At 39.8% G+C, this 13,408-nt stretch overlaps 1 protein-coding gene across 1 annotated transcript in view; it reads left to right on the top strand.

Annotated features, from left to right (window-relative positions):
- CLTRN (collectrin, amino acid transport regulator) overlaps nt 1-2,582 on the top strand; it is a 29,041-nt gene extending 26,459 nt beyond the window's left edge. The window contains exon 6 of the mRNA XM_024569934.3: nt 1,768-2,582. Within this exon, the coding sequence (XP_024425702.1) occupies nt 1,768-1,924 (157 nt within the window). The 3' untranslated portion in view covers nt 1,925-2,582. The remainder of the gene's footprint in view (nt 1-1,767) is intronic.
- Nucleotides 2,583-13,408: the final 10,826 nt, after the last annotated feature.

A 13,408-nucleotide genomic window follows, 5' to 3' on the forward strand; every position in this document is an offset into this window, starting at 1 on the left:
GCCCAGATCAGCTGTTTTACAAAATCTCTTTAAATTTGGGTTTTGATTTTTGTGATTATTTCCTCCTGACGGATTCAGGTTAAAAAAATTTAGAAATGAGGTGGGGCAGGAACACAGAATTAAATAAATAATATATACATATATAATTTTACTGTGTCACATCAGGAGGCACTTGTTCAATTTGTCATGTTGGGTGGATTTTTTGTTGGTGATGTTCACCAAATTCCTCCCTGGACAAAATACAAATGTCTCTTTATAATTAGTAGATTGCTTATGGGGTGGTACATTAAGACCATGAAAATACCCTGTTCCCTAACTATGTCTCACTCTATGGTTTATTAGACATTGATATACCTCATAAGAATCAATTATTATTGTAGTGGCAATTTTCTGTTTCTGTTATTCATTCTGTATCAGCTGACGTTCTTTCATAAACATGAGCTCCCTCTTTTCTCTCTCTTCCTCCACCGTATTCTTTAAAGCACATTAAAGTGGACTTTCGTATAGGACTAATAGGAAACTCTACCTCAGTCATCACTGGGGCATCTTCATTATCTCCTCACCTGTGAGAGACTCCTTAAGGTTCTAAGGGACTTCCATAGTGGTGGGAGTCCTTCCCGGTCGCCACAGCGATGCCCACCATCCCAACCACGTGATCCATTTAGGGCTGCCTCTTTGGAGTTTCCTTAGATTCCTGGGACAATAGAATCTTTGGTGAGTCTGGGAGCCTTGTGCTTTTAACATCATGCCTCCGCGGTGCCCCAACACCTAGGTTGTGGTAAGCCTCAGGGAAAAATCTCCCTCCCTGTGGTTGCTTAGAGGTACTCGCCTCTTTTTTTGCCCCCCTAACTCTATCATATCAAGTGTAATTGGCTCAGCTGTTTTGGTCTTTCACAAGAGATAGGAAGAACCTGTGAATTAAAGGCTATGGCTTTGCACACTCCGAGGAAATATTAAGGGTCTGGTTACCACTTGGGTTGGGTTAGCAGGGTCTACAAAGGGTCTGAGAAAGAGAAACTCAAAATTTATCCTGTCATATCGGGTTATTTTGGAATGACCTGGAATTATAGCTAGGAGTTGTAATGTAATCAGCAAAATGTGTTCTGAGATCCAAAAACGCAGCTTACAAATGAACGCAACTGTTTTGTAAGGAGCAGAGCCAAGTAGTGATACCCACAATTTATAACGGTTACTTCCTTTCTACAAAGTCATGTGAGTTTGCTTCTTGATATCCCATTTCAGTTTGATTTTCACTTCACATTTGCAGGCCATTCATTTGTCAAATCCTGTGAGAGGAATCTATAGACTTTTTTAAAATCAAATTTTGTGAAGTTCTGCTAGAACTAAACTTTTTAACCTGCCAATTTACCATACATTTTCCTCACATTTCTTCATGCAGTTTATGTGTGTGAATATATATATGTGTGTGTACACAAACATATTCATTCATGTAAATATACATATGCATTCATGTACATATTCATGTGTATTTATTTTAAGCATTCCAAATAAGACCACTCGCTTTGATCAATACGTGATTATCACCCGTGCCGTTTTCTTATCTTGATAGCATCTTTCCAACACATCAGCTCTGCCTGATCTTTGAAGCTTATTTGAAAATATGCAGGCATCAATTTTTTATCATTCTAAGGTTCCTCTTTCCTTTTCCAATTTTTTGATCATTCTAAGGTTTTGGCTCTCCCTGTTTGTGCAAAAGACCATGCCTTCTCCTCCTAGATCCCAACCATTCTTTTTATGTGCATTCAGGAAGAACAAAGGACCATCTGAAGTGGATGATGCTGAAGATAAGTGTGAAAACACCATTGCAATTGAAAATGGCATCTCCTGTGACTCCCTGGACGTGAAGGGATGGCACATTAATGACACCTTTATGACAGAGGATGAGCGGCTTACCCCTCTTTGAGGGGCTGCAGTTTTGCTTCCCAAGAAACTCGACACTTGTTTTGGTGCCGCTTTTGAGCACCACAAATTATCAAGGGCAGATTACGTATTTTTTTCACCATTCTTCTTCTGTAACAAATTTTGAACATACGCAAAAGTGAAAGGCAATCATACCCATGAAGACCACTGGAGTCCTAAACTGTTGAGTACGCCCAGTATTCTAAAACAGTTCCCTGACAACACAGTGTGTAAGTGTAGTCATTTGGTGTTTGTAATTACTGATTTAAAAACCCATCAGTATTTAAGCACTTCCAAAAAGAAGGTCAGGCCACAATACATATTTCACACTCTGAAGACCTAAGGACAAATATTTTTCCAGTGGCAAATGCCTATAATATGGTGTAGAAATCATTGAAAATGGATCCTGTTGGAATATTGTTTATATCACTCTGTATATGACTAAGTAAGCAAGAATAAAAGTAATTATTGTAAATGGGACGGATAAAAATGGGAGTGTTGATAAACAAGGTGGAATTTGATCCTATAATTATAGCAACAGTTGCTTATGTATTTTCTATCAGCCTCTAATACGGAAGCTCTATTTGTTATTTCTGCAATTTGTAACAGTACAATCTATGCTAGTTTAATAAAGTGCTAATCGTCTCTTTTTGATTATGTGACTGATTGTGGTCTGAGGTTTATTTTCACACTGTGCAACATAATAAGCCTAATTTTTAGTAGTTATACCTAATCCATTCTACTTAATCCTAAAAATGAATTATTTTTGTTTTATAACCTTGCTTGAAGACACCTTGTAATTTTTAGGTTTGGTTTTCCTTTCAGGCAGGCCATATGTCACTCTAATAATAATTATATATTTATCAACAGAAGGAAAATGTGTTACTCAGTCTGCCACTGGAATTGCCCATAGTTGACACTGCAGCAATAGTCTCTAGCTGACTCCCTTGCGTCCGGAATTGCTCCCTGGATATCAAGTCTAAGATGGGTAGTTGGGTGCAGGTTTACTGAGGACTGCTCTCGGAAGTACCCCTGTAACAAGTGAGGATGTTTACACCTTCATACAACCCGTACTCCCTGAGTGAGGATGGAACCTGTGACTTGCTTCTAATGCAAAGAATACAGCAAAGGTGATGAGCCATTACTCCTGCAATTACTTTATATTATGTCTGAGTCTGTCTTGCTAGCAGACTTTTTCTGGAGACTCTCCTTGCTGGCTTGATTAAGTAAGTGGCCATGTTGGGAAAGCCCACATGAAAGACACTGTGAGCAGCCTCTAGGAATTGCTGGTGGCCTCTTGGCACCGAAGGCAGCCTCCAGTCAATCAACAGCCAGCAAGATGGTGGGGTCCTCAGTCCTACAAACACCCGGAAGTGGATTCTATCAATAACTAGAGTAAGCTTGGAAGTGGCGTTTTCCACGGTCAAGTCCCCAGATGAGAATGCATTCTGGCCAACGCTGTGATTGCAGCCTGATGCAGAGGACCCAGTGAAGTTGTGCCCAGACTCCTGGCCTGTGGACACTGAGATGATAAATGTGTGTCTTTTAAGCTACCTGGTTTGTGGTAATGTGTTATGCAGCAATAGGAAACTATTAATAAAGTAGGATTAGGCAGAGGAAAAAGTGACCAGCAACATGGTTACATCAGAGGCCTCAGCAGATCTTTCAGGGAGTTTAGGAGCTGAGGTCGTCCCTGACTGAGATGAGATGGCTGGGCCTTTGTATCACACTTGCCAGTTATGGCTGTGGGTGCTGTCTGGGAGAGGGTCTGTCCTCAGGAAACACAGTTCCGTGTGGCTGGGGGCAATTCCCAGGGAAGGACTCATCTGTGAGCCTTCAAAAACAAATATTTCTAGAAGCTGGGGATGGGTTCATGGGCCCCGAAGAGGGGGCCTGGTGGACTCCCAGAATATCCACCACACCCTCTCCAGTCCATTGGCTACCGTGTACTCGAATGAATATCCAAACTGTAAACTTAATCCTGTTCCTAACACAGAAGTTTTTATTTTTTTCATTTTTAAATTAAATTTATTGGGGGTGACACTAGTTGATAATGATATCATATAACTTACAGTTGCACAACTTTATAATATGGCATCCGCATATTCTATTGTGTGCTCCCTAAATAGCTTCTCATTACCTTTAGGATAAAGCCAGACTTCTTAACACAGCGCCAAATGTGTTTTGACGTTCACTCTCCTCTCTAATTTCATCTCTCCCCCTTCTCTCCTTTCTGTCTCTTTGCCTTTCTTTCATCAACCATAATAGTTCCCTCACTTCCAGGCCTTTGAATAAGCTGTTCTCTCTACCTAGAACACGCTTGCCTATCTGTCAGCCACTCTTCCAGCTTATTGGTAGGGTCTCTCTCACTTAAACATCTTGCCTTCTTGGAGGTCTTTGCTGGACCTTCTGGCTATGCGCTCCTAGAATACTCATCCTTATGCTCACTTTATTGTACTATAACTATATTTAAATATGTTTTATGGAAGAAGGAGACCCCAAGCATGGGTGCCCTAGGGCCCACAAAAGTCCTAATATAGCTTTGTCATTCTAAACACTTTCATAACCCGCTGCAGTTTGCTCCCACCTCTAACCAGATACAAACCACTGCTTTGTAACCTCACCATGTCTATACAACTTTTTCATTATAATTGTTATATTTATTTGTTTACATATCTATCTTCACCCTAAGTAAATATTCTTAGAGGCAGTCTTCAAGTCACTTAGTATAGTGCCTTGTCTTCTTCTTTTCTTCCCTTGCTTTCTCCCTTCCCTTTTTTCTTTCCTTTATTATACAATGGTAAGCACAGTCAAACACAATCCCTGCGCTCATAGAGCTAAAAGTCTACATAGAGTTCAAGAAATGTGTGCTAATAGACAAGCATACGAGATAGTAGTTGTTGCAAGCTCATAGTCTTTTTCTTTGTCCTAATTTTTAAAAAAATTTTATTGTTATTCCATTACAGTTGTCTGCATTTTCACCCCATCCCTCCACCCCACCCCAGCTGAACCCACCTCCCTCCCCAACCTCCACCCTCCCCCTTGATTTTGTCCATGTGTCCTTTATAGTAGTTCCTGTAAACCCCTCTCCCCACTGTCCCCTCCCCACTCCCCTCTGGCTATTGTTAGATTGTTCTTAACTTCAATGTCTCTGGTTATATTTTGTTTGCTTTTTTCTCTTGTTGATTATGTTCCAGTTAAAGGTGAGATCATATGGAATTTGTCCCTCACCGCCTGGCTTATGTCACTTAGCATAATGCTCTCCAGTTCCATCCATGCTGTTGCAAAGGGTATCAGCTCCTTCTTTCTCTCTGCTGTGTAGAATTCCATTGTGTAAATGTAGCATAGGTTTTTGATCCACTCATTTCCTGATGCTAGCTCATAGTCTTATCCCTTCTGAGAGCAAAGCCTGCCCCTCTTTCTCTATGTGGAGAAGTTTGAATTTGTGGGTGCATGATTTTTGACTTGGACACCATTTGTACTTGGGAACCATGTGCTCTTTCATACTATTAGAGCTTCCTTATTTTTAGGAGAAGAATGAGATTTGATCTCTCAGTTGGCAATAAATGATTTACTAAACAACCATTTTCTATCTTACATTCTCTTGAATGGTATAGTCCAGAATAGGGTAGCTTTGCATATCTAATTGACAAAACATCATCTGAATTTAATCTGTGTACTAGCAAGCATAATCTAAGAGGATGGAAATCGTTCTTGGTGGAGAGAGAAAAGTTTACATATTATAATGGTTCGTAGTCCTCCAAAGGACCACAGTACATAAACAGAATCAAAGTATAGCTATGGTACTAAAATTTCATGGCTGAGCTATTAGGAAAATATGTCTAAAAAGTCTCAATAATGGGAAAAATGGTTGAGAAGCACTGATTCTAGATAGGCTTATTTTTAAGGCATCGATAAACCAATTTTGTTCATGAGATCATTTTCTTCACTGTCTGTTTATTCTGATGCCAAGGGGGATTTATTCCAGTTGCAAAGGTCTATTCCACTGAATACACTAGTCAAGGAAGTCTTCTATGTTAGGAGAGACGTGCTGTAAAGCTGACGGTGCATATAACAGCAAAATGGAGCTTATGTCTCCTGCCTACTGCCTTTGACAAACACTCTGGGTAATCAGAGAGCAGGCAATCATCAACTACACCTTCCATGTTTAATTTAATGATCCTGAAATGTGTCACAAGGAAACGCATTGCAAGGTGATGTGTTCTGGAAATAAAATGTTGTAAAGCAATTGGAAATACAGCTGTCATTCCAGCCTCCAAGTCTGTAGCAAAAGCTACAATGAAACTAGAAAGATGGAAGTGACTGGAAACCGAGTCGCTACAGGAAAAATTAGCTGGAATGGTGATATCTGGACTTGTTTCACAGAAGTACTGTAAGTGCGAAACTTTTGGGGGTGTAGTTTTACCTTTCGTGTTTTTCACAAGGACTAACAAATAGAAAATGTCACTATATAAAAGAATGCAGTGAGTTCTTGAATTTAGAATGATACATGATCAGATTTCAAATGTGAATATCACCAAGTAAAATACGCACTTTTATGGTTCCCGGTTAAGGAACAAGGAATAGGAGGGAACACAAGGTAAAAACCCCAAAAAGTAAGAAATTCCTTAGAGTCCCAATCTCCAGTCCTTATTTGGAATTCCTGGGGTCCCTTAACATAGTATTTTATTCCCCATCTTACATCTTGTTTTCCTTCACAAACATATCACGTATCTAGTTGCCTCAATTACATAAGCAAATGTATAGAAGTCTCCTTCTTTCTTACATTTCTTCCTTTGCCCTTTCCTTCCTTAGTTTCTGCCTGGAGAATTTATTGAACGCCCACTCTATGTAAGATACCGTGTTAGGTTCAGGAAACGAATGGAGAAAGAACGTCCTAGAAGGGACCCATTCATTATTTATGACAAGATTAAGTTTGTTACTAAGAATACCATTCTCTTTTAGGGCATTTTGGCACCCTGCATCCCCCTCCTTTGACACACAGTCCCTTCTTGAATTTTCTGTGATAGGGAGAAGTTGAAAGAGGAAGAATAACAGGTGAAAAATTGAGTGATTTTGTGTAAAGTGTAATTTCGTTCTTAGTAGTGAAAGAGAAGACAGTTGTATCTTGTGCATAATGAAGGCGATGGAGAAAATACTTGGGATTAATTATTCTCTCTGAAGACTGCCCATAGGTTGCTATCCAGACAAGCCTTGAAGCAAAGGCAGGTGTGCGAGGAGTCATGGTTTATGAAATGGTTAGTTGCTCCATATGGTGGTGGAGAGCACTGGGGCTAAAGGAACACATATCCACAATTCCTTATCCGAAAATGTGAAAACCGTTTGGCAGTAACACCTGACCTGAACAGATATAATGCTTCATATGATCTTTATTTGTTGTGATTAATATCATTGAATGCAGAAATATTCAAGTGGTTAGCAACAGGACTCCACTGGGAGTAGATTGATATGTGGTGTATGCACGGTGTCACCTGTACTGCCCGAGCTCTAATTCTAACAGCACCGTTTACTAATTGGGTGGCCCCAGGTGAGCATGCATTCATCAAGGTGGAGAGAAGGCAATCCAGGAAGTGCCTTGTCTCCATTTGATGTAAATAGGTTAGCTTTAAAAAGGAGCTAATCCTTGCCTTATTGACCCAAAGGTTTATTGCAAGAATAGAATGAAATAATAAAAAGGCAAAATTAATAAAGAAAATGTGCCCTGTAAAGTAAAACTTTTATTTATTAAAATCGATATTGAAACTACTCAACTTGAGGCCATTAAGAACAATGAAAGGGTTCCTGTGAAGGAAATATTTTACTATAGAAATACATATTCCTATCTACAATGGCTGAAAGTCAGAAGTAGATAACCTACCCATCTAGAAAGGCATAACCATATGCAGATCTGGTAGGGAGACAGCAGGTAGGCATTTTCAACACAAAGAAATAAAAAAACCTACAAAAACTCTGCTAAGAAAAACCATTCAAGTACACATCACTTCTAACAGCAATAATACTGCAATCCGCCCCCCCCCCCGCCCCACTGCAGAGGATTTCATCCCTATACAGTCCCTAAAGAGAGAGACAGAGGAGGGGGGAGAGAGAGAGGGAAGGAGAAACTTGTGGAACCTTAGCTAATCATCCCAGTATTAACTTCGATTCAATTAGGTAATGATGATAATGTTTTTAAATGATTACTCTTTTTTTAACTTTATGACTGTCATTGAATCAGTTGACATTTACTGAGTCAACCAGCCTACCAATCAATAAAGTCAAAAAATTCTATCTGACTGGATGGACAAACTGTTTTGTTGAATTAACTAGTCACTGTAGTAGAACTTTGTGTATCTGGTCAAATTCTAATGATACTTAGACTCTCTGACATTGAGAATTGGAACCTCTGACTTACCTGCCAGGCACGTGGAGATGAGTCACCTATCCTATTTTTTCATTTCTTGGAGCTCTTACAAGCAGATCCAAAGGTCCCTGGGAGGACCGGGCCACAGCCAGCAGTGGAAAAATTCATTCATATGTCAAGCCTTTGGCTTTTATTTGGTACAATTCCATGAGCAATATAACATGTGTTTTGAAGAACTGAAGAAAATTTAAAGTAATGAAAACATAAGAACTAAAATCTGCTTGCTCAAAAGTGACAGAGGCTTGCCAATGTTATTATCTTTGCCATCATTCCAAGGATAATTGAGGCTCATATTAAATTCCCATCACATGCTATAGTGTTTGCTTGCTAGATTATCATCTGCTTAGCCATAGAGGCGAATACCAAGGTTCATTTTAATTGTACAACGATTGCAGAAAACATCAGGTTTATAGTTTCAAACGTATTGCTTTGACACAGCACATTCCAATAGATAAGCAAAAAAAATGTCATTGATAAAACCTCCCCATGCATTATACCAGAGTCCTCTGGGGGGAATTGAGGGTGTTGTGGGGGCTAGAAATCAGTGTACTTGGCAGTTTTTCTCATAGTTTTGCAGTTCTTTTTTTCTTTATGTTGGGAATGCAGATAGGTACATTACTTATATCAATGTGTTTCCTTTCATCATTTCCCTGCCGTTTCTAGGTTTCTTTCCAGATAGATAGGTTATCTTACTTCTAAGATTTAGTCATTGTAGATATAAATATTTATCCATATAGTAAAATATTTTCCCTAACTAAATCTTTTTTTCTTTGTGGACTCAAGTTTCCATATCACTTTTAATAAAGAATAAAGGTTTTATTCACAGAGTTCATTTTATTCACTAATTTTTACTGCTTTTCATTATTCATTTCATTCAATATCAAATGTTACTAGTCCTACTTAAAAGAAACAAAGGCTAAGCAAATTTAATGTCTTGCCCCAAAGTTTACAGTATTTAAAAATGTTCATACATCGTGTTAAAGAATCAGTCGCTATCATACATTGTATTACAGGGTTCATAGCAACTGATTCTTTGTTTCCATGTTTTAATTATTACTGTTGTACTTTTAGCTTATTTCCATTTAAAAAGTACTTTGTCATCAACTCCCCTTTCTGGAATAACTTGAACGTGTCATCTTTGCTGTGCCAGGAGTGTACTCAATGGAGGACAGGAACTGGTATTGGGGTGCCTGAAACTCCACGACTGAGTAACGTCCAAGGTGATCACCAGGCTTATTCTTGGTCCACCCTGAATACAGTACCACGGGCAGTGGCATGGAGAGAAATCAGAACCTTAAATACATTGGCTATATTTCACAGCTGGAAATTTTTAAAAGTGAGGATCATGTTTTTGTGTCAGTATTTACATAGCACTTTCAATTTTGTTGCCCGTTTCTGTGCTGTACTTGATTTAGGTCATTTGGTATTTGTGGGTAATGTAGGGCACATGTTAGAGGCTATAGTAAAACTGCAACCAGAGCTGCAACTTTCCTTTAGAATAATTTATTTTTAATTATAATTGACATATAGTATTATACTAGCTTCAAGTGTACAACATAGGGATTCAACATACCTTACAAAGTGATCACCACGTGTCTGCTAACCATCTGTCACCATAGTTATTACAATGCTATCGACTCTATTCCCTGCGCTCTGCATTGCATCTCCAGTATATAGTGAGACCCGGGCCCATACATTTCTAGGCAGGATCGGGTACTCTGTGCTTGAATGCTTTGGCAGCTTTGCTGCTGGGAGTAGGTAATTGACTATTCTGCCTGGCCCCGATTAAGATGTGGAGAGATGGAGTCATGTACTCGCATTAGTTCTTGAGCGCTATGTTTATAGCACCGTCTAGATCAGGGTCCCTTAACCTCAGCGCTAGACATTTGGGGTCCAATAATTCTTGTTTGTGGGGCGCTCTCTGGTACATTATGCAATATTTAGCAGCATCCCTAGGTATGGTAGCATCCTCCCCCAAGTTGGGACACCCAAAAAATGTTTCCTCATGTGGCCAATTGTCCTCTGCGAAACAAAAATCACCCTGGTTGAAAACCGCCACTCTGTACCACTGACATGGATTTGCTTTGAACAGAACAAAATTACCGCCATGCCACCTGAGGTTGTCCCCCAAGAATCTATGATCTCTAATTACTCTCTATTCCTGAACATTTTCACCTTACTGAGAAAATCATGGCTTTTCTCCAAGATACGGTAGAGCGCGGATGGTGTCCCCTCGGTGAAAATCGTAAGTGCAGCATGAGAACTGCAAGGAGAAACTGTGTCCGTAACTAATGCATGTTTGATGTCCTTCTGGGACCATTTTTCAAGCTGTCCAGCCACATCTTTTATGCTTCTTCATTCCTTGACTGTCCCTCTGTTCCATGCCTGCAGTAAGATGTGTTTCAAAAAGCCCTTTCTGACCACAAAGAGCGTGGGCTGGAAGCCAGACTGCTGAGGTTTGAATCGCAGTTCCATTGCTTTCCAGCTTTGTGATCTTGGTTCCGTGCCTCACTTTCTTCACCTAGAAATGAGGATGGTGCTATCTATTACCTCCTAGGGTTACTGTGAGGATTAAGTAAGGGAGCACATGTAAAGCAGTTAAACTCTGCTGGCACAGGAGCAGTCAATAAGTTTGAATATTGTTATCGTTACTGTTACACTAGTACGAGTCGTTACAATTCAGTCTCACCTCCTTCAGAAAGTCTACCTGACGCTTTGAGCCAACGCTGACCTTCGATTTCTCTGAAATCATGAAAAGTTTTGTAATCTCACAAATCAGTTTATTCACTTCATCTTTTATCTGTGTCATCTGAGTTAAAATTTCCCAACGACACAGGCTGTATGCGCTAGAGATTATGTGTGCTACACGATTTACATTCTCTCATCCATCTCATTCGTTGGGTAAGTAGTTAACACTGTTTCCCCACTCTTATCTGCTTATATCATATATCGTCAGTAGGTAGAGTCATCAGCATGATATCGATACCAAGATGGAAACACCCTCCACACAAAGGCACAATTCAGGAAGATCTTGCGAGTTCTGTCTTCTGTGTCTGAAATTCATAAGAACCTAAACTCGTGGTTGGAATACAATTTCTACAGAAAAATGTCCCCAGAAATAACCCCTTCTACAGTGGACAGAACAAGCAGTACCCATAGTACCTATAAGAAAGACGTCCCTTCCTACTTCCTTAAGGCAGAGCCAAGTTTACTTGGATGTCTACCATTCTCTGACATAAATCAGATGTGAATCTTTGTTCGTCTAATCCAATTATCCAAGTCCGCTGGGAAAGCTTCCCTTGTTATTAAACAATTGATTAAAAAAAGAAAGATTCGCAGGAAGAAACAATCTCTCTTTTTTCACATCATCATTTTTAGACGTGATGCCTGAAGTGAATGTAGCCATCTTGGGACCTATCGTGAGGGAAGCCTTAATCAGAGCAGAAGTCAACACGCTGAGGGCGGCACAGTGGAAGGATGGCAGAAACCCAGGTCTTTGATGATAGCATTAAGCCACTAAATTAACTAACTCTGGAATTTAACCTATCATGGCATTTTATGTGAGTTAATATGTTTTCCTTATTGTTTAAGCAGTTCAGTAAAAGTGTCTTCTTACTCATAGCCCAAAAGCATCCTGACTGAATAGATAACTTGGAAAGACCTTGGTGAAGTTATTAACAGAATATATCAGTTACCTTTTACTACATTAAAAGCCACCCCAAAACTCCATCACTTGAAACAACGGCCATTTATTTCGTGTGTGATTCTATGGGTTGACATCTTGTATGTGCTCACCCGAGAAGTTCTGGTTTTGGCTGCTCTCACTCATGCATCTGAAGTCAGTTGCCAGGGAAGCTGGAGGCTGGCTGGTCTAGAATGGTCTCAGCTTGGTTGTCCCATCTCTGCTCTAGTGGTCTCTCACTCTCCGGGAGTTTAGCTCAGGCTTGTTCACTCTGTGGGGTATTCAGCCTTGAGAGAGATGGAGAGAGAGACAGAGACAGAGAGGGAGACAGAGAGAAAGAGAGAGAAGATTCTTGACACCTAGATTCAGAATTGGCCCACTATTACTTCTCCCACATTCTACAGCAAATTCAAGAAGAAAGGAAATACATTATATCTCTTGATGGGAGAGACTGAAAAGTCACAATTTAAAGGGCGTTGATACGAGGAGGAGTGAAGAAGTAGTTTTGCAATCTACTACAGATAGAGTAAGTATTTACACAGCCCTCTCCCTAATTACTTGAGCATTATGGTGAATAAATGGCTTAAAATGTGGGCACCCCAACTTTAAAAAACTCTCATTAAAAGACATGTTCATTTATATCTATGGAGAGAGAGAGACAGAGACAGAGAGAGACAAGACAGAGAAACATTAATTGGTTGCTTCGTACACATACCCAGACCAGGGATTGAACCTGAAACCTAGGCATGTGCCCTGACCAGGAAGCCAACTGGTGACCGCTTGATGCAGGGGATAATACTCCGACCAACTGGGCCACACCAGCCAAGACTACACCTCCACTTTTTAATTAGACTAAATTAGTTAACCTCTTTAAGTCTTCATTTATACTCTTATTGAATGGGAATTATAATACTTCCTTATTCATAGGGTGACCGTGAGGATTCAAGAAGATACTGCTTGTAAATTGCTTAATGCAGTTCATGGCATATCAATATCAACCATTATTTGTAATGTATAAAGACAGGCCCATACTCTGTAGTTAATGCCCTAGAATTCTCTTTCATTCTCTCTCATTCTCTTCCCCTCTCTCTGTTAAAGAAAACTTAAGCAATTTTCTTTCCCTTTTGCCTCTACTCATCACCCCATTACTATTCTAAATAGCACAATTTAATGTATTTTTTATTATACAAAATATAACAGTGCATGTATGTAATGTTTACTTTTTAAAATTATATTTTATTGGTTATGCTACTACAGTTGTCCCAATTTTCACCGTTTGCCCCCCTCCACCCAGCACCCCCACTCTCTCAGGCAAACTTCACACCATTGTTCGTGTACACGGGTCATGGTAGCTTCTTTACCCCATTTCCTATACTGTGCTCTAC

The sequence above is a fragment of the Desmodus rotundus genome, chromosome X, assembly GCF_022682495.2.
Source record: "Desmodus rotundus isolate HL8 chromosome X, HLdesRot8A.1, whole genome shotgun sequence".
NCBI lineage: Eukaryota > Metazoa > Chordata > Mammalia > Chiroptera > Phyllostomidae > Desmodus > Desmodus rotundus.